The 26097-nt window shown below is 40.5% G+C and overlaps 3 protein-coding genes and 1 long non-coding RNA gene across 8 annotated transcripts in view; 1 reads left to right on the top strand and 3 right to left on the bottom strand.

Annotated features, from left to right (window-relative positions):
• Positions 1-26097, top strand: part of LOC145468849 (uncharacterized) — a 73047-nt gene that overhangs the window by 32993 nt on the left and 13957 nt on the right. The window lies entirely within an intron of this gene.
• LOC145468789 (uncharacterized) lies at positions 1064-26041 on the bottom strand. Of its 4 annotated transcripts, none has more exons than XM_081452487.1 (9): positions 25332-26041; positions 23732-24067; positions 22572-22865; positions 21755-21768; positions 21670-21706; positions 20728-21109; positions 19637-20040; positions 18736-18876; positions 1064-1893 (listed from the first exon to the last, which is right to left on the bottom strand). In XM_081452487.1, exons 1-9 carry the CDS (start codon positions 25408-25410, stop codon positions 1499-1501), a joined length of 2082 nt encoding a protein of 693 aa, XP_081308613.1. In that variant the 5' UTR covers positions 25411-26041; the 3' UTR covers positions 1064-1498. The 4 variants fall into 4 exon arrangements, with proteins under 4 accessions (XP_081308613.1, XP_081308612.1, XP_081308614.1 ...); XM_081452489.1 differs by lacking the exon at positions 1064-1893 and adding exons at positions 16239-17313; positions 17765-18078 and having other exon boundaries at positions 21670-21768; XM_081452486.1 differs by having other exon boundaries at positions 21670-21768.
• Positions 3050-8344, bottom strand: LOC145468811 (netrin receptor unc-5 homolog). Of its 2 annotated transcripts, XM_081452513.1 has the most exons (4): positions 7871-7970; positions 5036-5371; positions 4111-4404; positions 3050-3240 (listed from the first exon to the last, which is right to left on the bottom strand). In XM_081452513.1, exons 1-4 carry the CDS (start codon positions 7968-7970, stop codon positions 3122-3124), a joined length of 849 nt encoding a protein of 282 aa, XP_081308639.1. In that variant the 3' UTR covers positions 3050-3121. The 2 variants fall into 2 exon arrangements, with proteins under 2 accessions (XP_081308639.1, XP_081308638.1); XM_081452512.1 differs by having other exon boundaries at positions 3185-4404; positions 7871-8344.
• LOC145468839 (uncharacterized) lies at positions 8263-9369 on the bottom strand. Its single transcript, XM_081452531.1, has 2 exons — positions 8563-9369; positions 8263-8470 (listed from the first exon to the last, which is right to left on the bottom strand). Exons 1-2 carry the CDS (start codon positions 8688-8690, stop codon positions 8263-8265), a joined length of 336 nt encoding a protein of 111 aa, XP_081308657.1. The 5' UTR covers positions 8691-9369.

Genomic DNA, 26097 nt, shown 5'->3' with positions numbered 1-26097 from the left:
CAGAATCGAGAATGTTGGTATACATACGATTACAGTGATTGAAATAAATCTTCAAAGATTAATTCGTATTAAAATCTGAAATTGGTTCGCCTGTAAATAAGATTCAAAGCGTATTGAAGGACAAATAATCTTCTCTGTCTCTAAAGAGACCCGCTAAAGGAATCTCTCTTGTGCTGTTCTCCTAATAGGAAGGATTCTCTGCCTCAAATTTACTCCACTATGAGGAGAACAGCACATGAGAGATTTATGTCCCAAGTCCCTGTTCTCCTCGTCTATTCTTATCATCTATCCGACGCTTTGATCGTTTTAAAGAGCTACTGGGCGACGGTAACCGAGGTCAACAAGAAACTCAGACATCGAGAAAGACTATCACTGGAATAACAATCGTTTCACTTTTATACGACGGTCTCTTTACTTTCTCGACAATAACGTCGCTTTTTTTTTTCTCGTGAGTCCATTTTAAGTCCTTGTTCATATTGAAAAAAGCCACTAATTTTTGGGCCGAAGCCGTTCACATTCCACTAACCACTTGGTACGGTACAGTCAAACCTTTCCTCTGTATATTATTGGCAATTCACTGAATTCGCTTGGTCCGAGCCAGACAAAACAGACGTCATATACACCTCTATAGTGCGGACACTGTATTCTGGCGGATACTGCATAGACAGTCAATTTTCCGTGGTGACGCATTAACTTTCTGGACTTATAGATCAGTTCCTCTGGTGAATACATCAACTCTGTGGTGAATAATGATGATGCACTTTGGCATCGTCTCCCACAACTGTCACTCCGCCATGTTGTTCCACGTAAACCACCACTCTCGGCGACTAAATAAAAGAAACGTCGGTTAGCGACAGAAGCGGAAGAAAAGAGAGAGAAAACACTTTATGTTCACAAAACTAAGTAAAGGTCGGTTATCTATTTAGTCTCAGACACAGTGTCGTTTTCACTGAAAAATGTTCGAAAATTCGGTAAAACTAACTCTAACCCTCTAGGCTAGTCACGCATTATGTCCATTTCAAGAGTGCAACATTGCGTGACAAATCAGGAAGTAAGGGATACAGGTACTAGCTTCTTACTCAGTTGGTCTTTGGGGTTGTCACGCGTGACGATCCCAAAGAGGGACTGGGGAGGAAGCTAGGGTAGAAGAAGATTCACTTGTATGATGACTGCTTGATGACGCGCGATGCAAAGTATTGCTTTGCGCGGAAGTTCGTATGTTGCATTATTAAAAACTGGATCATTGGATAATGCAGTTTGCGAGTTTTAATTGGCTTAGCCATCATGGGTTATGAGCCGTTATACCCTGCTCTACAAATATGGTAAGCGTACGCGCGATTTTTTCGGGGGCGTTTTTATTTTTATTTTAGTTTAGTTTGCTATATTTTGGGGGCGTTTTTAATAAAACAATTATTCCACTCGCGCTTGTTGGATATAAGATGATTGTAGCCAACTCGGGGCGACACGCCTTGTTGGCTATCTACCATCTCAGCTCGTGTTAAACAGTGTAGTGGTAAAGGAAAAATAAAGTCGTGCTTACTGCGACTGATGAATCGCCACATGCTGGCACTGAACCTGAGGGTTCGCCGCTATCTTGTCCAATAAAGTGGGATGACTCGTTATTAGAATCTGGGTCCGCGCGCCCGAGCTTTGTTTGGTCAGTGAGTTCAAGCGACTCGTCGTCATCGTCATGCATACCGTCAGGATTTGTCGACCGTCTTGTCATGCGTGGTGGGTCTTGTAACGTTTGGCAAGGACAGCGTTTCTTGAACAAGGAAATGACCAAGCCCAATAATACCACCAGTTGTAAGATGGCAACTAGCAATACTACCAATACTACTACCAAGGAGGGATCCATTGGGTTATTTGAGCCTGACTTGTTTCTGTTCTCTTCTATAAAAGGAAAAAATACGAAACGTAAATGCTGTGATAAATAAGCCGGTCAGTTCTTCAATCAATTAATCAGTCAGTCAGTCATTCATTCAGTCAGGCAGTCAGTCAGTCAGTCAGTCAGTCGGTCAGTCAGTCGGTCAGTCAGTCAGTCAGTCAGTCGGTCAGTCAGTCAGTCAGTCAGTCAGTCGGTCAATCAATCAATCAAACACATGACTAGACTGCGAGTAGTCCCTCTTTTGCTCGACAATTCGTGGGGAAGAACACACGGAAGAAAAACAACATGAGCGTGCGAGGGTGACATGCGAAGCCGCGAGCCGCGAGCAGTTACGCACACACTCTCACTTGTTTTGCGTTCTTCCCAACGGATTTTCGAGCAAAAGGTATACATGCTTGCAGTATAACAAACGAATAAATATATATATATAAACATGAAACAATCTTAAAATGAAATAAACTACGTTTGAGAAATAAGAAGCCAACAGAAGAACAGCTCCGTTTGGTATATTTTTTTCACGCGATAGCTAAGGAATGAAGTTTATATACCCAAATTAATTGATGAAGAATCTTTCCATCACGTCCTCTTCACTCGCATAAGGATAATGAGAACCTACCCAGTCGAAAGTTTCCTTCACAAAAGCATCTCCTTCTTCCCAGAAACAGCAGGTATACGTAAAAATGTTCACATTCACCATTGCTTCTCTCACAAGGATTTACGCCTAGAAATGAAAGAAAAACAGTTTAATTCACTGAACTCAAGATTACGACATGCATTTTGAAAGACCTCTACAAAAAAAGTAGTGGTGGCTACTGAATGAACATGACAAACAAACAAAACGATTATCAAAGGCATTTAGAAATATAAAGATAATGAGTGGAAGTCAGTAACTACTTTCAGTAGCCCCAGGGACAAAATACTGATATTAAAGGGTATGTCTTAACGAGAAAAATTGTTTGCATTGCAACAGGCAGCAACAAAAGCCGTTTAATTCAATGTTAAAAAGCTCGCTTTTCACATAACCATCCTCTTTCTACCGCAAAAACGCCTCTTGGTACCTTGCGTCCCACATACAATAACTATATTCTCACGTTTTACCTCATTTTGACCTGAGCAATAGACTTTCTGGATGTATATTACACTAGCCAAGCCAGTCAAACTGGTCAAGCTGGTCAAACTAGTACAGCAAATCAAACTAGTCAAACTTGTCAAATTATAGGCAAGCTGGTGAAACTAGTATGTTACATACATACCACAGTTGAATGATGGGTTGCTTCCACTTTGACACTCTGGTGAATACAGATTGGTACACGGCCATGGGTGCTCTTGACAATCAGCGGTGGAGATGGTCTCTAACGATCAGAAAGTATAGAAAGAAACTGAAGAAATCAAAATATCATATGTAGATAACGCAAGTCGAAATTAGAAAAATCTCTACAGGAATTCGGCAATCACACAGTAGCTTACTCCTTCTTCCGTACAGTTGCCACTTTTCTGAATTTATGACCAAATCAATTGCGCTGTAAAATTTAGATTAAAACTTAGATAAAGCAGTAGCCACAAACGGATGAAAAACTGAATGTTAAAGATTATTTTCTCTTTCCCATTTTTAGTGAGAGCGAACCGGAAATTACTTTCACCGGAAGTTATAACTTACGCGCGCGGATTGATTGAAATATTGACATTTAGAGCTGCAAATTAAAACACGAAATAAGTTTTTAAATCCTTCACTGACTGTGAACTATGATGTTAGAAATCAGTTCCTCAAGAAACTATTTGACAACGGATTCCAATACAAAAATTGCATTCTTACCATATCTTCAGCTTTCTAATGACGGAAAAATCAGTACACCCCTCTACTATTTAAATAGCCTGCTTAGCAAGCGATTCCGTACAAAGAGCTTTTCCGCATTCTGACAGCGCGTAAATTGGAGCGAGAGCAAAAATTCGACGAAGCAGGGGGTGGTAGGGTCACCACCCCCTGCTTCGTAGAGTTTTTGCTCTCGCGGCCAAAATGCGGAAAAGCTCTTCGTTCAGGAACGCTTGCTACGCAGGCTAGCATTTAAACGAAACAATCGAAAGAAGTTAATTGTAAGTAAGAAACGGCTGACTAATAGACAAATAGCGCTCTATTTTGCGACTTGTCCTGACTGGCTTTACCAGGCACAATTCGCGGGAAGAGGATTGTAGCGTTATGTGATTACTTTCCAACAAAGACAAACCTCGAACGTCAAGTTTGATCACCGGGCCTTCTCTTCTGGCCGCCACGTTCCTCGCTACACAATGATACTCGCCCGAGTCTCCCAACTGAACGCGCTTGATAACTAAGTCTTTCTTTGAAGTTAAACGGATGTGACGCCTGCCATCATGCCTAAGCAAAAGCGATGGCTTGCCAATCTTGTACCACGTGATGTTTGGTCGAGGTGAACCATATGGAGGCCTACATTTCAGGACCACAGTTGTGTTGGGAGGCACCACGTGATGCAACTGAACTGTGCCAAAATTACGGCGAAGAACTACAAGATATTAAAGAGATCAAGATTAATCAAAGTCACTACGAGCAGAATAATCGACTTGAGGATAAATAAAAATCTGGAAAAAGGAAATTAGTGTCCGTTTTTAATCTTGGGTCCGGTTCATTTTAATTTGGGAGATCCTGTTTTATTCAAATTGCTCTGAAAGAAGAATAAAATGCAGCCTCAATAAACATTTTTCACTGAAGAAAATGCAACAGAAATACTAGGAAGCCCTTTTATCTCGTTTCAGTTTTTGGAAGTGTCTCGAATTCAATTGAACTCGTGACCAATTCTGAGCTTGCTGAATTGTTTTCTGGCTTAATCTCCTAAAACGTACTGAGAAGAGTAACTTTAGATTTACACATCCTAAACAGTACCTACCCAGTAATTTTAAATCCTGAAGGTATGAAATCGTTCTCCCCGGCCTTATCAACAATCACCTCAAAGAAATCTCGAGCGCATAATCTAATTGCTCATTATATCAAAAAATTGGCGAGAGGCAAAGAACGTGAACGTGAGTGAATTTTTTTTCGGGAGCGGTCGTGTGCAAAATCATCCATCCTCTCCGTCAAAAGTCAAATGCCCCCCTCTTACCTAAGTCGATTACAGACAATCTTGAATTAATACTTACAAGCTTTGTCGACAAGTATTATATCAGACTGTCGAACAGCTTTCTTCCCCCACACTTTGCACCTGCACGTTATATTCCTCACAGCCTTCGGAAAATCAGCAACAGTCACTATCTTAGTCTTTGTCCTTGTTCTACAGCTCCGACAAGACTTCCCACACACTCTAAAGAGTCTATCTTTAAATTTCTTGCCGTTACACTTGATTTGAATTCTACAGACGTTCATTGCCACCCAAGTCAGGTTAACTGATTTGTTGTGCGTCACATAATAGGGTATAAATGGTGGTTCTTGAAGGAAAACTGGAAATTGCCTGTCACGTTGACTGGGTGAAGTATTTTCTGAAAATCAATAAAATACAGGATTAGAATTTGACAGCATTTCAATCAAAAAAACTCGTCTTTTTTTCTGGGTTTTCTATCTAAAGGTAAACCTGCCAGTGAAATTAAATGAGAAAAATTAAAACGCACCTGCGTTCTCCGGATTACTGGCGAGATTAAATCATTTACGCTTTATCAAGGCGAATTTTGACTAGAACAGAGAAACCTCTCATGAGACTTGCGTGACTCGCGTGACAAACCTATTCCCATGAGAGTCACGCCATCAACAAGAGACGGTCTTTCATCTCAGTAACTAACTCAACCAGTCTCACCTGTTAACCTCCCTTCCGCGTTATAAACAATGCCAAATAACCTGAAATACGTTCTCCAAGATGAGCGTTTGCCCCGAAAATTTCCCCTGGCGGTTTCGTCCATTTTAAGCGATTATGACGCCTTCCTTGGTTATTAACTTAATTTGAAAATACGTTTTTCTAATTAAATCGGCCGCTTTTTGAGATTTCTAAATTTTTTCTTTTCTAAACTTTAGATAAAATGACTGACTTAAATTTTGTCAAATAAAAGAAAAAACGATTTTTGTGCCCTTGAAGGTGGGGAATAGCATGGGTTTTGAGTCCTTTTGTCTGAAATAGGTTGTTTCGACCATTTTGGTCTGCAATAGGGTATGGTTTGTGCACACTGGTTAGAATTAGGTATTTTAGAGCGGTGGGGAAAGTAACCAGGCAATTACTTTCCATTGGTTTTGGTTTCAGTTTTACTACGGTTTGGGATTGGCTGAGTAGTCTAAATAGCAAGTCATTGGTTTGGTTTTGGTTTTGGTTTTGCGAAACTCAGTTGAAAACCACTCTATCATTGTTGTCATTCATCTCTTGATCGAGAAGTGAGGTATAATTATAAACATCAGGTATTCGAAGCCCTTGTCATGATGTTTACCTAAAGAAAAGCAGTTCAGTCTAGATCTGAGATAAGGCATCCATTTTTCGGTCAGGTATGAACTAGGAAAGGAAATAATCGCATATTGTGGGCTTTTGATATCGAAAGCAGTTACAGCATTATCTAAAGCACCGATAAAATGCACACCAGTAGACCATTTCTGCGATGTCGCGCTTTTTCGTTTTGTTTTGTTTTGTTTTTTTTAATTCAAACAAAAAAATAACCTCATCTCTCTATTTATCACGCCGAATTTAGTAAGTATGCGAAGTTGCATAAGAATCCGTTGCAAACACATGAAAATATAGGAGCCTTAACTTTCCAGTTTTATAACGAAATGTATGGCAAGGGAGAACGCTTACCCCCGAGCATTCATTGTTTTTGCAAAAAAATTGGTAGGTTTGGAGGCACACATTCTGATGAGTTTATAACAGATTCTTAAATTGATTTATGGAGGTGGAATTTTGTTATACGAAAAATACGAAAAGTTGTTGTATTATGTGACATATTGGCCTAGACACAAGTTTCTCTTACATAGAAACTGCTTTAGGACTTTTTCGAAAGTTTTTGAGACACCCGGGGACAATCTAGGATAGTCACGGACAGGTTGGGAGGTTCTCGGCTTATTTTGGAAATCATTACCCTGGGTACCAGAGGTTTTTTTCTTGCGCGCGGCGGACGGAAATAATTCGCTTCGAGCGGGTCACAATAGAGACATGACCGACACCGGAAACCGGGGAAGAAAATCCTCTGACACACAGGATAGGAAATCATCGTACACTAACTTAATTCCTAATATTAACAGATATGCCACTTAGTTTTGTGTGATAGTGCACGAAAACTGTAAGATAAGGATTACACAATTCCAATAACAATGCCAAACCCGAATTTAAATTTCGAGTCTCGTCCGAAAAAAGAAATAAAGTGGATAAAACGCTAATAACGACATTAGCCGACCAAAGGTCTATGATCTGAACTTCGTGACTGAGAATCCACAATCCGACAAGCAAAAGAAGTAGAGTCCGGAGTCCAGGCCAAAACTCACAGCTGATTCATGATCCGCCATGTTTGGTTCAGTGTATCGCACCTATTCACCACCCTCTTTGTGCATTCTTCAAACGCTCGAACGTTGACTTGAAGCCACTTGGTGAGGTCGTATTAAAAACAAGCAACAAAACAAACAAGCTCCTCAAAACTATCTTATGAACTATCTTACGATATAACCCACTTTAAAGGTGGAAAGTTTCTTGAAACACAACTTACGTTAAACTGTTAAAAAATTACATCGGCCCGTTAGAGAGAGAAGTTTTCAGTTGAGTGTCGAAAGTAATCAGGCAATTACTTTGGTTTTGGTTTTAGTTTTACTACACTTTGAGATTGGCTGAGTAGTATAATTGGTAAGCATTTGGTTTAGTCTTACGACACTTAATCTATCAAGTGATAACTATGCGATTCATCAGCAGAGATATACATTTCGATCATTGACCGCAAAGAAACCCAGCAAAGTGTCAAACAGGCTTAATTCAAGTTAGCTTCCTGTCTACAGTAAAAACGTCTGTAAAAAGCGTTCACCTAACGAAGAGGAAGAAACTCCAACTCCTGTTGCGACGATTGTCAGTCTTGTGAATACACTCAAAATGACATCAGACATGGTGCAGCGGACATAAAGCATAAACTGACCCGTCGGCCTTTAGATTTCCCTCGTAATGCGAGCTTTCTTTTCGATAGAAACGTGTTTCCACTACAATACAAGATGAGAGCTTCCCTCGAGAGCAATCAGGTATCGATATCTATCGTGGCGATGGTGAAAGTACATTGAGAGAGGTCCAGTATCATGTCATGTCATGTCCACGTGCGGTTCAATTGCGAAATTGTTTACTTAATTGTTTACTCATCAGGTGGAAAGAAAACAGGAAAATCCTACATTAACAGTTGGGACTGACTACTATCGTCAACAGTATTAATCAACTAGCACTCTTAGAAGTCTCTTTCGCTTCTTGCTGCGTAAGAATCAGTGAAGCCGTGTGGAAGCCGTGTGGAAGCCGTGTGGAAGCCGTGTCGAAGCCGTGTCGAAACCGTGTCGAAGCCGTGTGGAAGCCGTTTCGAAGCCGTGGTAAACAACTTACAATGTAAAACATTGATCCCCCGGTCAGCTGACCTCCTACTGAGCCCCTATAAAATCAACGGGAAAATGAAATGCAATAAATGCCAGAACAATCAATGAGACCGATTCAAATTCACAAATAAGCTCAAATTTAGCTTACCTGAAATTTCCTGGATGGCGGACGGGTGCAGACCTCCGACACTCTTCTCCAGCTGTCTTCTCCTTTGATTGTAAGTGTAGGTATTGTTTACGGAAAATCGAACAAGGAATAAGTTGGAGTGTCATCATTTATGGTATTTGTACCCTTCAGAAAATTAAGCAATGAAAGTAACGAAGAAACACTAGCAGTATGAACACGCTCGCGATTGCCACACCGCGGGCGACACGAACAGGCGTCAAAAGTAAACATCAACCGTAAGTCGAGTTTTGCATGGTAGTTCAAGGCAGCGCACCAATTTTCCCCAAAGCCAGTATTCGAGGAATCCTGACTTAAGGTGAAAATTTCAATTACAGTGAAACCTGTATTAAGCGGACACCTTGGGACCCTCACTAGTGTCCGCTCAATACAGGTTGTCCTCTCTAAACAGGTTCAGCAATAATAGTTAATCATTAACCCTTTTATAACACAGTGTAACACAGTGAATGATCAAAGACTGCTCGTAGCACAATGTCCAGTCAGTCAATGCATCAATCTGGAATAATCTACTTAGCTTAAAAACGAGATCGCTGAACAATGTTAAAGGAGTCCGAGCTGAGCTTTCAAAAGGATAAAAGCCCTTGAAGTGTCCGCTTATTGCAGGTTTTTTGCAACAAAATGGCTTGATATTGATGTCCGCGTCCGCTTACCAGAGGTGTCCGCTGAATGCAAGTTTATTTTACAGTAAATGTAGGAAGAAAATTTTGGGACTCAAGCTGGTGTCTACTTAATAGAGGGTGTCTGCTTAATAGGGGGTCCACTTAATACAGGTTTCACTGTAACATCTTTAATTAAAACAAGCAGTAATAATAAAACAAACATTACATCAAGTTCCGGGTGGTAGGAAAAAATGAAATAAATATCAATTTGCAAATGTTACTGCATTTTATTTGCTCGACAGATGCTTTCAAGGCAAACCGCGCAAAATCCTGCGAGATTCTTCGAAAACAAACCTTTGGCACATTTGGTGAAAGCTGTGCCTGGTTTTATGAGAAGGACAGATAGAAGACTGAGAAATCATTGCGGCTACTCACCATGCAACTTACGTGATTTCCCAAACGATGTCACGTCCTGTCACGTCATGTCGAAGTGCGTGGGAAAAGGAGTCTGCAATATCCAACATTTTCACTTTGTAGCGGTCAGCGGTGTACAAAGAGTTTTCACACACGTGTAGCATGATATTGGCCGCAAGCTTGCATATTGGAGCACTTTAAATGACATTATTTGCCGCTTTCTGTCGGGATGCTCGTCTTTTCGCTGCTGTGCAAGACGCCATGTTGGTCAGCTGTTGGTAGCACGGGCTCTCTCCCCGCCTTCGTTCTTTAGAAATTAGAAGGGTGGATTAGCGGAAGATTCAGGGAGGGGGTAAGGAAGTTATGGGACATCGCGCAAAAGCCTTTAAAAATGGAACTTAGCACGGCATCTGCCAATCAAACTGAATTCACAAAAGCTATTAAAGAGCAAAAATCTTTCCTACGAGACATAAATTTCCGACGTGTTGTTCTGAGCAAAGGAAATACTGTATGGATACCACCGGCCAACTACTACAAAAATAGGTCCGCACTTCGTACTTGTGTGTGCGAAGCGTCTTTTCTGCTTTTTGGAATTTTACGGTTGAGGAAATTAAACTGGGCTGCTTATTGGAAACGGGCTTCTCTGTCGAGATAGGGCGCTGTTCCTTCCCCTACTCTCTCGCGTTTTTGGCCACCTGATCCCTACACCTTCCCCGTTTACGCCTGCAACGCAGAGTATATTTGCAGATGTGTTCAGACAATGGGTAGTCAGCTTACGTGAGTCCGTTAGCACCGCTGTTACGTCCCTCTAGACCGTTGCCGCAGTGTTGCGCCTTTTTTTGACGAGAAATATTTTCAGTTGTGAAAGACCTTTAAAGCAAGGGAGCATTTTTTACATCATTCAAGGTCTTTGGTTTATTATATGCGAAATAAAAATATCGTGCTACATAAAATACCCGAGATGGGTACGAGAACCTGAGAAGCATGAATTGACCCTTATCGATCTTATTAAAGCCCTTAACCTTGTCAATACTATTTTAATAGTGTTGAGAAACACTTTTCAAAGGCAAGCTTTTTAACCTCATTTTAAAACACAATGACATTTGTGCAATCACAGTTGGAGTAATTTGAGAAATTTCAATTAGAAAATAGTATTTTAGTTATTTGGAGTAGTGTTCTTATCTTAAACTTTAATAATCCCTCTACAGTATTTGTTTTGATATCCAGTGTGTTGTGGCAAGTGTTTTATTCAGAAATTTGTTAAAACAAACAAGCTAGTTATTCTGGAAACCACTCGCAAGTAATTTTTTTGGTAGCAAATTTTCCACAATACGACATCGTTGCCCGTCATTGGCCCCACGCGTACCATATTCCAGCACTGATCCTTACAACGCGATAAGGCATCCTTTGCATTCACGAAATGGTTATGAAAGCCGATCCTCGACCGGTATTGTTTAACCGAGATTCGCATACTAACTTTTGATCTTGAAAAAGCAACAACAGGATGACTGTAAACACTGTTCAAGTGTATTTCTAACAATGCAAGTACAATGCAAGTGCAATACAGTCTTTTTTCAGTTTCTGAGAGTTTCTGACAATCCCTGACAAAGATGTCTCACTTAGGGACCGTTCATTTTTATAAGGTAGGGGGGGCTGGTGGGATTTGGGGGGGGGGGCTATGCGAAAAAAAATGGCTTTCGAGGGGGGGCCATCCCAAAAAAATAAGGGAAAAAGGGGGGGTCATGTGAAATATTTTAGTAAAACTTTAAAATGGCATAATGTTTGAATATCAAAAAAATTGCTATAGAATAAACATAGAAGGCAGGATACAAATTTATTACAAACTCTCCTTCTGCTTAAAAAAAACGTTTGGCGACAAAAAGCATTTGTAGCTACTGAAAAGAAGTATTTAACACTTATTTTCGAATGCAACTTTCACTGGCACTCATCTTCATCTTCGTTGTCATCGAGTTCTTCGTCGCTGCTTGTGCTGCTATGGGAGTCTCTTTCACCAATGCTGCAAGACGCAGCAATGCTTTCCGTCAGAGTGCACTCTTCAGGGTACATGAAGGTGTAAACATAATCTCTGACTTCCTGCTCAAGGTTTGTGGTGATTCTGCTTCTTGCAGCATTGGTGAAATAATTCCCTTCCAAGAGCTGTGCGATGTATGGCCTATCTCTTCTAAATAACGACGTGGCAACATCCACAACTTTAATACACTCTTCCGGGACGGCCGTTCTAGGAGGGTACACAAGGCATTTTGGAAAATCATTTCCTAGCAGGTTTCCAACACAGATTCCACAAACTTGTTGGACGTTGTTTTCAGTCCGCTTCCTCTTTCTTTCATTTGACTTTCTGCGGTTTTCTTTTTTCCTTCTCCTTTTGTTGATGTGCTGTTTGAGTATGCTCTTGAATATGCTGTTATAATTGCTCTTCTTATTTTCTAGTGTTTCCATGTCCTGCGTGACCTTCGTCAACTTAGCTTCTATACATTTGATCTGTTTTACATTAAAACTGTGGGCAAATTCTTTGCCCTGCTTCAAAGCAAGCCCATTGAACTGAAAGAGTGTGGAATCGTGTTCCTTTACATCTTTCAATATGACATTCAACTTTTCCACCACTGCTCTGTGCTCTTTGATGGAGAAGTTCAGTTTTCGTCCATCACTGGGCTTCAACTGGTACCCTTGCGTGGAAAACTCACTCGCCCTTTCTGAACAGCTATCCGCACCTAGAAAAATTGCTTCTTTTGCATGTAAGATGTCAAACTGCCTGGATCGTTCAGCTGTAAACCTTTTCTTAAACGACTCGTCGCTTTCGCCATTATTGCGCATTTTGGAATGATCCTCTTTCATGATGCTCATGTATTAATGCGTTCTTTCCCCGATTGGATTAACAATATAAAGAAGAAAGAGCATGGAAGTGGCAGGCTGGTTTTATCTGACCCAGAGAGCGTTGCTCTATTTGCAGATAAGTTTATTGTCAAATCGAAGTTTGTGGTGGATTATCTTCAGCATCTTGAAGTGCTGGAATTTAAAAGGAAAAAGAGAGCAGAAGAAAAGGCAAAGTTAAGTAGGGAGGAGGATTATCCTTGGACTGAGTTGTGCGAAGATCTAACCAAGCTCAAAAAGCTACGTGTTCCAGAACTAAACAAGTACTCAAACCACCACGGGCTGAAGCAGCATTTGAAAAGCAGCAAGAGTGAGAAAGTAAAGGCAATTGTAAGACATTCATGCTTGCAGCAGAAGAGTCCTCTCAGAGCTGGCCAACCAACACTGAGAAATGCCAGGACATTGACACAAAATGACAACAGGGCAAGTGCTGACAGCAGTGAAACGGATGAAAGTGACAATGATGAGTATGACAGTGATGCCATTGACTCTGGGGAAGAAGATGACTCAAGTGACGTCATTCTTGCATTCATCAATTCAGATGAGGAAGATGCCAATGAGAGGCCAAATGTCACACGCTCAGGGCGAGCCATAACTAGGAGATCCGAAATTGACTTCTCTTTCTTTTGATTTGTTTTTTAAACAACAGCTCTCTGTAGTATAGGGATTCTAATTTTGTCTTCATAGTGAGCACAATAACGTGAAGTAGGGGGATAATAGAGAAATATTAAAAAAGTTGAAATCTAAATATTGTTTGTTCGATTTTTTTTTTTCTGGGGGGGGGTCATCCCAAAAAATGACCGCTATAAGGGGGGCCATATGAAAAGATTGGTAAGCTGAGGGGGGATCAAGCGATTTTTAAATGGTGCTTCCCAAATCCCACCAGCCCCCCCTCCCTCATAAAAAATGAACGGTCCCTTAGAATTAAGTGCTGCCTACATCAGTCAATTCAAGCAGATATAAATGTTGGCCAGCGAGATATTGGCTTGAGAAAGTACAATGACTCCTTTCGCTGTATAGGGCAACCCACACCGGACATTCAGGCCGATAAATTTTAGCTTGCGAAAGCGTACCAGCCCCTTTGCAACCTGCACTAACCACAAGCCGAGTCTTGATATGTTGGTTGTCTGAGCAAAATAACTCCCGTTATGGGCACCTGAAGGAATGATAAAAGAAAGCTATCAATAAACAATAGAACTGCAATTAATATTTTCAAAGCCTACACGAAATTAGGAAGCTGGATTTTCGAGAAACGAAAACTGACAAGCAATTAAGCATAATCTAAAATACGAAATTACAAAGGATACATGCAAACAGACAACGCACGCATCTCAAAACCAGCTATAAAAGGAAAAAAACCTACCTTGTCAACTGAAAGCTGGGAAAATAAAACTGAAGTATCTTAAAATCGATAAATGGTACACAAAAGCGAAGCGACCAACACAAAGGAGGCAGAAAATCAACGCACACAGGTCAACTAGCACCCAATCCTCTCATCTATAGGATCTAATGCCCAGTCATCTTAGTAGAATTCCTTTCGATCACGTGACTCTCGTAGACAGACAAACTTCTGGCTACCAACTTAATGTGAGCTTCGCACTCACAAAAATTATATATCTTTAGACCAGGGATTTATGGGTTCGTAACGTTACTTAATTGACCTGTTATATTCTTTTCCTGCATGGCAATCGAACGCTACAGCTATTGTAAACCACTCTTTGCATCCATGAAAGAGTTTTTCATATCACGCAATAAGAATTCTTTGATCACATTTTAGTCGGACTGGTGACATGTGCACAATCAGGTCGTAATAACGTGACAGAGTTTAGATATCGCAGGGGCGTAGCGTGCATTTTACCTGGAGTACACATGAAAGACAAAGTCCACCGAGTGACAAAGGTGCTAGCATGCTTCACGGGCATGCCTCCCCTCCCCCCTCCCCCCAAGATATTCTTATTTTTACGAGCTCGGAAATGCCATTACCCGTGTTTTCCAGCGAAAAGTTTCATAAATCAAAACATGGAGTAACGTCGAGTGTTTGGTAACTTAATATGTTGTTTATGTGTTAACCTTTGGGATAATTGTAGTGGTCTTAATAGCAGAGACTAGAGGCTGTCAAACCAGCTGATTTCACTATTAGAGATGCTTGCGTCTATAAATATATTGTTTTCTGGATTTCCGCAGGTTCGCAGATGAGTACGTCCGTATATGGTCGCTACGTCCCTGTAACGTACTGGTGAATTCACACGAAATTAAAAGACAAATTAAAAGATAAAATTTAATAACAAAGTAAAATATTTTATACAATATATACATGCTGAAATTGTTTCTTTATGTTTCGCACGCTGTGATTGTAACATTCGCTCCGTAATTCTCGATGAGGAACTCGACTGGACAAGCACAGCGATCGAAATTCCTAAAACATATAGGTCCATATAATAAACATGTAATTAACCTACTAGTTTGCACGGTCGATATCTTAAGTCAAGTCGTTTTCTCGATCACATAAAGGATATATAGTCACAGGTGATGACCTAAGCGTGCTTGTTCGATAAGTACCAGACCGTTAAAACCAAACTCGCTCAAATGGCATGCACTGGAAAAGCTGGAACGACAGAAAATGGATAAGGCGGGTTTAAACTTTATAGTGGCTTTTTCAAGGAAAAACAGAGATAGTTTTGAGAGCCTTCAATCGAATTTCCAATCCATATGAACTCCTATAGATCTCCATACAAACTCTGATGGTACGCTTTGGTCACTTGTGATATAGCCGCCCGCTTTGCGCTTTTGTCGATTGGAGAGAAATCACGGACCATAGGCTACGGTACAGACCCGTAATAGACCACCTTTAGCAGAAGAAATAACGCATGGACGAAGATTGAAAGGATTAGAGGACATTTGCGCACAGACTTAAACAATGCAGTGGTACTTACAAAATTGGTATAAAAGCAAAGGAACTTGAAATATATTAAAATTATTCACACGCAGCTGCTACCTTGCACTCTGGTGGTGTATAAAAATTGTTTGTAATAGTAATTGAACCGAGAGGAGTACAAATCAAGAGGTAATCGAGCGAGTAATTTCAAAATAGGACGCGCACGCTGCGAGAGACCGATTTTCAATTACGAGCACAGTTTCTCCCTGAATTGTACGACTTGAGGACCAATTACTAATTAATTGCATGACTAAATTACGATCAACAGTAACTTTTAAATTGGATTACAAGCCTTAGTAGCTCGCAGCTAGCAAAGCTAATGGTAGGCGAGCTACTGTTACTTCAGTTAACAGTATTATATAGTTTAGATAAACAATAGCAATATAAACAATAACAAATTTCAAAAGTTGAGCGAAAAGTCAGTAGTGTTTTCCGCAAGTTTTTATAGGCTAACGTAACTTAGGTGTCCAATGACAAATTAACGTTGAAATAGGATACATATAACCTGTATGCAACCTCAAGCAAGTTTTGCCTTACTGAGCAACTTTTGAGCAAAATATAGGTTTAGAGCAAATATCGAGCACGAAAAAGGCAACGATTTCATAGAAAACTTCAATTTATGCGAATTTCTTGAATGTTTATCAACTTTTTGAAGTTTGGGCACATAACCTGCCACTTGACGTTCGGGAAGACGTCAAATAAACCATGTGTTCTGTTCCGTTAGTGTCCTTAAATTTCGCCCATATTTGCCAGCAACCCTTTAAAGCTAGGTGTCAAGCTATTTTTCCTGCCGATGTTGAAGAACGAAAAATAAAGCTTTAAATTAACGTTTATATAAAAATATCAAGAGATTTAGGTGGCAATTTTTGAAATTTAGAGAGCAACTTTTATGATTTTCGGCAATTTTTTAGCAGCTTTTTGGCATTTCAGTGAGCAACGTTCCAGCATTTTACGAGCACAATCGGGACTGGCCTACGGCTATAATTGGACACTCACGTAATTACGCACCAACTACGCCACAGATAGGCGTGCGCAGAACCAATCAGAATCGAGAATTTTGGTATACATACGATTACACCGATTGATAATAAATCTTCAAAGATTCATTCGGTAAAACGTATTCAAATCTGAGATTGGTTCGCCTGTAAATATGATTCAAAGCGTGTTGAAGGACGAATAATCATCTCTGTCTCTAAAGAGACCCAGTAAAGGAACCATTTTCAAAACGAACCTGTGCCCACAGAGTAACTCTGAGGCAGAGAATCCTCTCTATGAAGAGAACAACACAAGAGAGATTTTTGTCCCAAGTCCTGTTCTCCTCGTCTATTGTTATCATCTATCCGACGTTTTGTTAGTTTTAAAGAGCTAATGGGGGACGGTAACCAAGGCTAAAAAGAAACTCAGACATCGAGAAAGACTATCATTGGAAAAACAATTGCTTCTTTCATACGAAGGTCTCTTCACTTTCTCGAAAATAACGTCGCCGCTTTGTTTTTTCGTGAGTCCATTTTAAGTCCTTCTTCATATTAAAAACAAGCCACTAATTTGTAAGCCAAAGCCGTTCACATTCTACTAACTACTTGGTATGGTACAGTCAAACTTTTCCTTCTCAACTCCTCTATATATTATTGACAATTCACTTGGTCCAGGCCAGATAAAACAGACTTCACATGTACCTCTATAATACGGAGACTGTGTTCTGGCGGATACTGCATAGACAGTCAATTTTCCGCCGTGACGCATTAACTCTCTGGACTAAATCAGTTCCTCAGGTGTAATACATCAACTCTGTGGTGAATAATGATGATGAACTTTGGCATCATCTCCCACAATTGTCACTCCGCCATGTTGTTCCACGTGAACCACCACTCTCGGCAACTAAACAAAAGAAACGTCGGTTAGCGACAGAAGCGGAAGAAAAGAGAGAGAAAACATTTTACTTTCGCAAAGCTAAGTAAAGGTCAGTTATCTATTTAGTCTCAGACACAGTGTCGTTTCCACTGAAATGTCCTTAAAGCTAACTCTCTAAGTACTAACCCACATTGAGCCCTCCTCTGGGCTTGCCACGTAAGAATGGAACATTGCGTGACAAACCAGGAAGTAAAGGATAAAGGTACTAGCTTCTTATACAGTAGGTCTTTGGGGTTGTCACGCGTGACGATCCCAAAAAGGGACTGGGAAATAGGTAGAAGAAGAATCGCTTTTGTGATGGCTACTCGCTAAGGCAAGATATAAAGTATTTGATATATTAAGGGTAGTTGGTATATTATATAAACAGTGTAGTGAACGCTTGGTGAAGTAAAAACATAGTTGATTTTATCGTACTTACTGTGACTGACGAATCGCCACATGCTGGCACTGAACCTGAGGGTTCGCCGCTATCTTGTCCAATCAAATTGGATGACTCGTTATTAGAATCTGGGACCGCGCGCTCGAGCTCTGTTTGGTCAGTGAGTTCAAGCGACTCTTCGCCATCTTCATGTACATCGTCAGGATTTGTCGACCGTTTTGTCAGGTCTTGTGACGTTTGGCAAGGCCGGCAGCGTTTCTTGAGCAAGAAAATGACTAAGCCTAACACTACCAGAAGTAAGATGGCAATCAACAATATTACAACCAGCGTGGGGGCCGTGTTTCTGTTCTCTCCTAAAGAAAAAAAATGCAGCGTAAATGATGTGATCAGTCAGTCAGTCACTAGAGCAGGCAACCAGTCAATCAGTCTGTGAAGTAGTCAGTCGGTCAGTTAGTCAGTCAGTCAGTCAGTCAGTCTCGAGTCAGTCATTCATTCAGTCAGTCAGTCAGTCAGTCAAGGAAACAATCAGTCAGTCAAGCCGTCAGTCAGTCAGTCAGTGAATCATTCAATCATTCAAGTAGTCAGCCAGTCAGTTATATATTCAAGAAGTCAGTCAGTCAGTCAGTGAATCAATCAGTCAGTCAAGTAGTCAGTCAGTGAATCACTCAGTCAGTCATTCAGTCAGTCAAGTAGTCAGTCAGTCAGTCAGTCAGTCAGTCAAGTAGTTAGTCAGTCAGTAGGTCAGTCAAGTAGTCAGTCAGTCATTTATTCAGTCAGTCAGCAAACCGAACAAACAAGCAAATAAGAAGAAATACACAAATGCTTAAATGAAAAAACCTTGTTTCAGAGATAAGATCAAAACATAACGCTAAAAAACCACTAAAATAAAAGGGAGCAAATAAAAATTCTTTACAAGAACAGCTAGCTATAGCTAAGATATAGAGTCTTAAATCCCAAATCTCTGAAGAATAAAACCAACCCGTATAAGTAATCATGAGAGCTGAACCTACCTTGAAGTTCTAATTTGTCGCAAGTTTTACCATTCGCATTGAGTTTAAAGTTTTCTTCACAAAGGCATCTCATTCCCAGAGACGGCAGGGACACGCACAAATGCTCACATCCACCATTGCTTTTCTCACAAGGATTTACCCCTGGACATGAAAGCAAAACAGTTTCTCAGTTAGCGTCCACACTACGCCGGAGAACTTTGAAAACGCAGCTTTATTTCTACGTTTAGGCCTACTGTCCACACTAATACGTCACGAAAACGGAGCTTTTCGAAAACGCTCTTCAAACCGAAGAAACTTGAAAAGGCTGGCTTTGCGTTTTGGTGTAGATGGAAAACATTATTTTCGAAAACGATGTAGTCACGATTTCCCTGACTGACTGATTTCGATTTCCCTACCAGAGTTTTCCCCAAACACTTCTCCAGTGCAGTGTGGACGCAAAACATTCGATTCGTTTTCAGAGTGAAACCTCCGTCTTCAAATTTCTCCGGCTTAGTGTGGACGGAGACTTATTCAGTCAGCTCAAGATTATGAGATGCATTTTGAAAAAGACTTCAGTAAATAATCGTGGCAACTAAATAAGCCATGAAGAAAGGAAACGATTGTTAAAGGCATGTAGAAATATAAAGATGATAAGCGAAAATCCAAAACTGCTTTCACTAGTCTGAAATGTCAGTCGCTTTCCACCTCAAGGCCCGAGACTGAGGGTGGGAAATAGATGAATGGCATTTAACGAGAAACGATAAAAAAAGTTTGCAAAGCAACAGCCAGCAACAAAAGCTGTCGATAGACTGTGCTAAATGTTATTGTTTCTCACAACTCTCATTTGATATCTGCTAAAACACCCCTTGAAGCCCTGCAAAGGAAAGGAGTAGAACTCTGTTTGTAATTCATATTTCTTTACCATGTTTTTCTTCACGCTCATGAAGAATCTTTAATCCCATTGGCTTGTTTAGACCACTTACAGTCACCTCGTCTCCACCCCCACCAGTCTTGTTAATGCGCAACACCGCATTCTTGTCCCAGTCACTCCAGTAAACAAAGTCTTGGAAAATATCCAAACTGAACGGGTGATAACCTGAACGGCGGAAAATAACCTTGCGGTTTAGTCCATCCAGTGAAACAGCTTCTATAATGCCGTATCCATTTAAGTCTTTCCCTGCCCAGAAGAGTTTCTTGTCTGATTCATCGAGTGCCAGGCCGTTTGGGATCTGGATCCCATTGCTTATGAACACTCTTCTTTCAGTACCGTCCAGTCTTGCGCGTTCGATTTTTGGCGTTCGGGCCCAGTCCGTCCAGTACATATAACTGCAAGAAAAGGCGTACGGTATTATCAAAAGGAGCATCAAAATTTCAATCCTCTCTAACTCAAATCTTGCCGAGATCAAAAAATACTTATTTACCTTGTGTGGACGCCAATTTCTTTTGTAAGGCTAACCCTCACAAGGAAATACTGGGGTTAATTTCCAGGACTCTAAAATAACTTCAGAGTTAATTCTCTACTTTCAAGCTTCTAATATCAGTGCTACTGGTGCAACATTCAACTGATTTGCAACTGTACCCTCAACCTCTCACTCCCTCGTCTAACATCTGTTGAGCTCAAACAGCCATTTATTTCGATCTGATATTGCTCTGTGCGGGAGTCCATTACTTTTTATCGTTCAACATGACTAAAAACTATTGAATATTACACTTTCACGAGTAAAAGCTAAGTTTTCCACGATGTTATGTTCTTCTACCAAGAACTGTGAATCACTAACTTTTTCGCAGTAGTTTGCTGGCGAAACGCTTGTTAGAACAAAAGCAGCACTAGCTGTCGCAGCGCGGAAAATGGAAATAGCAGAGAAGCGCGGCGCATCAAACCTCTCTCCCCTTTTTTCCCTCCACCGTATTTTTTTTTTGTTTTGTTTTGCGCTGCGTTCCCACTAACTAAACACATGGAAAAGGCAACAGCGACGCGAGACGGCTAAAGAAAAGTTAGCAATCTGTGATTACCCTTCAGAGTGGCTCACGACAATCGCTCTCGGTGAATAGAGATTTTCGTCAACGATTTTTACTTTTCTTCCGCTCGGTGGATCTCCAATGTAAATCCCATCATGCATGGCGTCAATCCAGTATATTTTATCTCCTATCCAATCAACAGCCAGATCTTCCACAGAGATGACGTCATCGCGACCAAAAGGCATATCTTTACTGACGCCATTATGCATTGAAAACCGGTTTATTCTTTTTCCGTCTGTCCAGTAAATCAAGTTTGGGGTCGAGCCAAAGTCCAATGACACGATATTCTTGGCCTCAATGCGTCTCCATGTCGACGTGTTGAGCAGGTCTGTTGTGTAAAGTCCCTGCTGTGTCCCAACCATTAACATGGGTGGCTCTGAATCAGAATTGAAAGTACTTCATTACTTGCGAACAGTGATCAACAACGAAATCCTTGTTACATTGTTAATACAATATCTGGCAGACAGGGTACAATAACAAAGAAATCATAAACCTGTCAATATTGCATTGCTGAACCACCAGTTCTCATAACGTTACAAGAACTGGAATGCATGGCAACCAGTAAGGCAGGTTTCCATATCATCGCAGCGATCGTTGAGAGATAATTTAAGTCTATCGATCGCCACGATACCTTCCATCGCTGGGGAGTGGTTTCCACATGATCACTACGATCACTGAACATTGTTTTGTAGCACTCGTAGCAATCATATGGAAACCAGCTTTTAGGAATTCAAGAACAAACATTTCAAATAAATTTGCTGGCTCGCATTTACACACATTTATCCAGGACTTCCTGGATGCATATTTAACCAGCCAAACCAGCCAAGCTGGTCAAACAAGTCAAACTGGTCAAACTGGTCAAACTGGTCAAACTGGTCAAACTAGCGAAACGTTTTAAAATGTAGGTAAGCTGGTGAAACCAGTATGTGTACATACCACATATTAATGATCGGTTGCTTCCATTTTGACACTCTGGTGAATACTGATCTGTACACGACCACTGGTGCACTGGACAATCAGCGGTGGAGATGTTCTCTAACGATCAGAAAGTATAGAAAAATGCTAAATTGCTGAAAGTATCATAATTAGACAAGGTGAATCAAAATTAGAAAAATCTCTGCAAGAATTCAGCCATCACACGGTGGCTTATTCCTTCTTCCGTACCTTTGTCTCTTTTTGGAATTTATGACCGAGTCCAAATGCGCTGGAAAATTTACAAATGAAGTCATAAATTCATGGGTGGAAAATTGAAAACACGAGTACAGAAATTAGACGATTGTTTTCTTGCACGTCTGTAGTACTTAAATTTGATAACTTAACTCCGGTAAAGAAAATCAAAGAAAGACTGACAACTGATTCCGATATAAACCTAACGCTCACAACATGCCACAGCCTCACTCAAAATGACTGAAAATTCGAGAACCAACCACCTACTTTTTAAAGGTAATTATAAGAGGTATATACTGTAATGAGATCTTGATAAGTACGAACCGGCTGAAAAGTAGACCAATGGCAGTCTCTCCACAGATTTTTTGCTTTGTTTTTTTTTTTTTTGCTCCGATTTATTTTTCTTTGAGCGTGGAGCGTAAAAGCGGTCGAAAAGCGTAAGAAAAAAAACTTGTCACTCCCTCCCTGGGGAGAGACAAACCCCCTGGGGTTCGGGTTTTTTCAATTCCCCTGCGGTTGATACTTTTGCTAGCGAACTCAAGACAAAATAGAGTCTGTGGAGAGACCAATGGCCGCTCCGTTTTGCTTCTTGTTCTGATTTGTTTATCCAGGCGCAATTCGTGAGAGGAGGATTGTAGCGTTATGTAATGACTTTTCAACAAAGGACAAACCTCCAACGTCAAGTTTGATCACCAGGCCTACTCGTCTTGCCGCCATGTTCCTCGCGACACACTGATACTCGCCCGAGTCCCCCATCTGAACGCGCTTGATGATTAAGTTTTTCTTTAAAGTTAAACGGATGCGACGCCTGTCATCATGCCCAAGCAAAAGCGATGGCTTGCCAATCTTGTACCACGTGATGTTTGGTCGAGGTGAACCGTATGGAGGCCTACATTTTAAGACCACAGTTGTGTTGGGAGGTACCACGTGATACAACTGAACTGTGCCAAAATTACGGCGAAGAACTACAAGATATTAAACAGATCAAGATTAATCAAAGTCACTACGAGCAGAATAATTGACCTGAAGATCCAAGTACAAAAAAAACTGGCAACAGGAAATGGAACTTCCGTATTTAATCTTGGATCCGGTTAACTCTAATTTAAGACATCTTGTTACGTTCAAATTGCTCTAAAAGTTGAGGGAAACACAGCCCTGTAGAAAAGGCAACAGAATTTCTAAGAAGCCCTTTTTTCTCGTTGCAGTTTTAACCCCTGACTACTTCTGAACTTGCTGAATTGTTTTCTGGCTTAATTTCCTAAAAAGTACCGAAAAGAGTAACTTTCTCGGTAGTCAGTTTAAACACCCTAAGCAGTACCTATCCAGTAAGTTTAAATCCTGCAGGTATGTGAGGATTGTCCCCCCCCCCCCCCCGCCTTATCAAAAATCACCTCAAAATCTCGAGCGAATAATCTAATTGCTTATTAGTATAAATTTACTGGCGTTCTAACACGAATGGCGTTCTCTTATTGGCTACGCTACTCACTATTTATTTTGTTGTGGATAGTGAGTAGCGTAGCAGTGTGCCCTTGTTAACAAAATGTCTTTGCCTTTTCGAGATGTCCGTGAAGAGGATTTAGATAAAGTTTTGAGCGACGAGTAGATTTACATTAAAACAATTAGATTATGTGCTCTCGATTTCTTTGCGTGATAGCAATCTCGAGCTCATAATCAAATTGTTAATTGTATCAAAGAATTAGCGAGGGGCAAAGAATGCGAACGTGAGTGAATTTTTCTTCCGGAGTGTTCGTGATCAAAATCACCCACCCCCTCCCTCAATGATCCCCCTTAAGTAAGTCGATTTACAGACCAATCTTGAATTAATACTTACAAGCCTTGTCAATGACTATTATATCAGACTGTCGAACAACTGTCTTTCCCCACACTTTGCACCTGCACGTTATACTCTTCGCATTCTTGGGAAAATCAGCGGCAGTCACTATCTTGGTCCTTGTCCTTGTTCTACAGGTGCGACAAGACTTTCCACACACTCTAATGCGTCCATCTTTAAATTTCTTGCCGTTACACTTGATTTGAATTCGGCAGACGTTCACTGCGACCCAAGTCAGGTTAGCAGGTTGGTTACGCGTCACATAATAGTGTATATACGGTGGTTCTTGGAGGAAAACTAGAGATTGTGTGTCACGCTGATTGGGTGAAGTATTTTCTGGAAATTATAACATACAGGAATAAAGTTGGTCAGGATTTTAATCAAAGAAGTCCTTTAGTTTCTGGATTTCCTATCTCAGAACACGGCTTAAAGCCGAGGCAGCACCGCATCCAAATAATCTTCATGCGGAACCCAGGTGTTTTTGAAAGTTGCGTCCCCCGGACCTTCATGGCATTTATGGTTACTCTGGCAAGACAAGATGGGGGAGGCATTAAAGGAAAACTAGCCATGTGTAATAAACAAACATCTCAGTCAGGTAACCCTAGACTGAAAAATTGCCAGTGAAATTAAAAAAAGAAATAAGAAATTTTAAACAAACCTGCGTTCTCAGGATAACCGGCAAGGATTAGATCGTCCGGAAATTAAGAACATACAGGAATAAAGTTGGTCAGGATGCCAGAGAAACCTCTTAGCAACCTCTTAGCCAAGAGGTGTGTGCCAGAGAAACCTCTTAGCAGACGTTTGCGTGACTCGCGCGACAAAGAAGAGTCACGCAATATTTTTCTACCACTAATCTCAACAACCGTCCAAACTATTTAACCCCTTCCCCCCAGAAAAAAAAAATATGGCAATAACTTCTTCCGCCAAGCCTAGTTTTTGGATAAAAAGGCCTGTTTGGTAAAAAAAAAAACAATCGGCGCACTGCACGGATTGGCTTTAAAGTATAAATAACTGATTTGAATAACAAATTATTGGCTAAAAAAACTATCCCAATCATGTGATACCTATGACCTCTGAAGTCTGCATGATATGAGCAAATGAATGAAAGTGCAACTTTAGCACTTTTCTCGAGGTGATTCCTTTTGAAGTTTTTTCCCTGAAAAAATTGTTCATTTTGTTATAAGATAGTTACAGTTTGAATTTGCACCGATCCTGCCTACGATCCATCGTAACAAGGTAAAACTAAATATTGCTTCGCATTCTTCAAATGCGCGAACGTTGGCTTAAAGCCACGTGGCCGTCTGTTTAAAAGGGTTTAACATTAAAATTAGGCAACAAAATAAACAAGCACCTCTAAAATTATCTTACGAACTCTCTTATCTGTCGATGTAGAACCACTTTAAAGGTAGACAATTTCTTGAAACACAACTTACGTTATACTTTTACAAAATTACATCAACCAGTTTTCAAGTGCTAAATATGTGCTTCACCAGCAGAAATATACATTTCGTGAATCGACCGCAAAGAAACCCAGAACGGTGCAAGAGGGGCTTAACTTAACTTCCTGACTACACTAAAAACGTTTGTAAACAGCATTTACCTGGCGAAGCGAAACAAACCCCAATTCCTGTTGCGATGAGTGTCATTCGCGTGAATACACTCAGAATGGCGTCAGACATGATGCAGTGGAGATAAAAACTTCATTAAGTATAAACCGACCGCTCGGCCTTTGCAGATTGCGCTTGCAAGGCGAGCTTCCTCTTAGATAGAAACGTTTTTCCACAAACAATATAGGATGACAGCTTCCCTCGACAGCAGTGAAGTGTTTGAAATCCACCTGGTAGAACTAACGTTTCGTGATGTAACTCAACACCGTATTGTTTCTTCATACTCTAGCTAACACAGGTATTAGGGGATTCCCCTTACATCACGAAAATAAACAAACACGATCAGTGAAATCTGCCGCTTGTTCACTGGCCGTATAACTGAGTTCAAACAAATGTCATTATTATTAATGAATCTCCTTTGTGTAATTGTGTCTACATGTTTGTGGAGTACTACCACGTTGCCATTAAATTTTTATCGTGTATACAAAATTCTCGAGGATTAGTTACAGGGTTTAAAGCATTAAAATATCGCATCGCGTGCTTAATATTCTGCCGAAGTCGCAGTGAATTTTGTCGGTCACAAAATTTAGCCATTTTGTCTTCAAACCATACGAAAGTACTGGTAGTGCTTTAAAGTTAGTAAACCAATAGAGAGTAACGACTTCCAATTTTTTACATTCGGTTACTTATTTTTTAAAACATTTTTGAAAATTTAAAAATCAGGCTGAAAGAAGTCTTTTTTTTCTCCCCTCCCTTGTG

This window comes from Orbicella franksi, chromosome 14 (genome assembly GCF_964199315.1).
Source record: "Orbicella franksi chromosome 14, jaOrbFran1.1, whole genome shotgun sequence".
NCBI classification, from domain to species: domain Eukaryota; kingdom Metazoa; phylum Cnidaria; class Anthozoa; order Scleractinia; family Merulinidae; genus Orbicella; species Orbicella franksi.
This window is presented reverse-complemented; position numbering and strand designations above follow the sequence as displayed.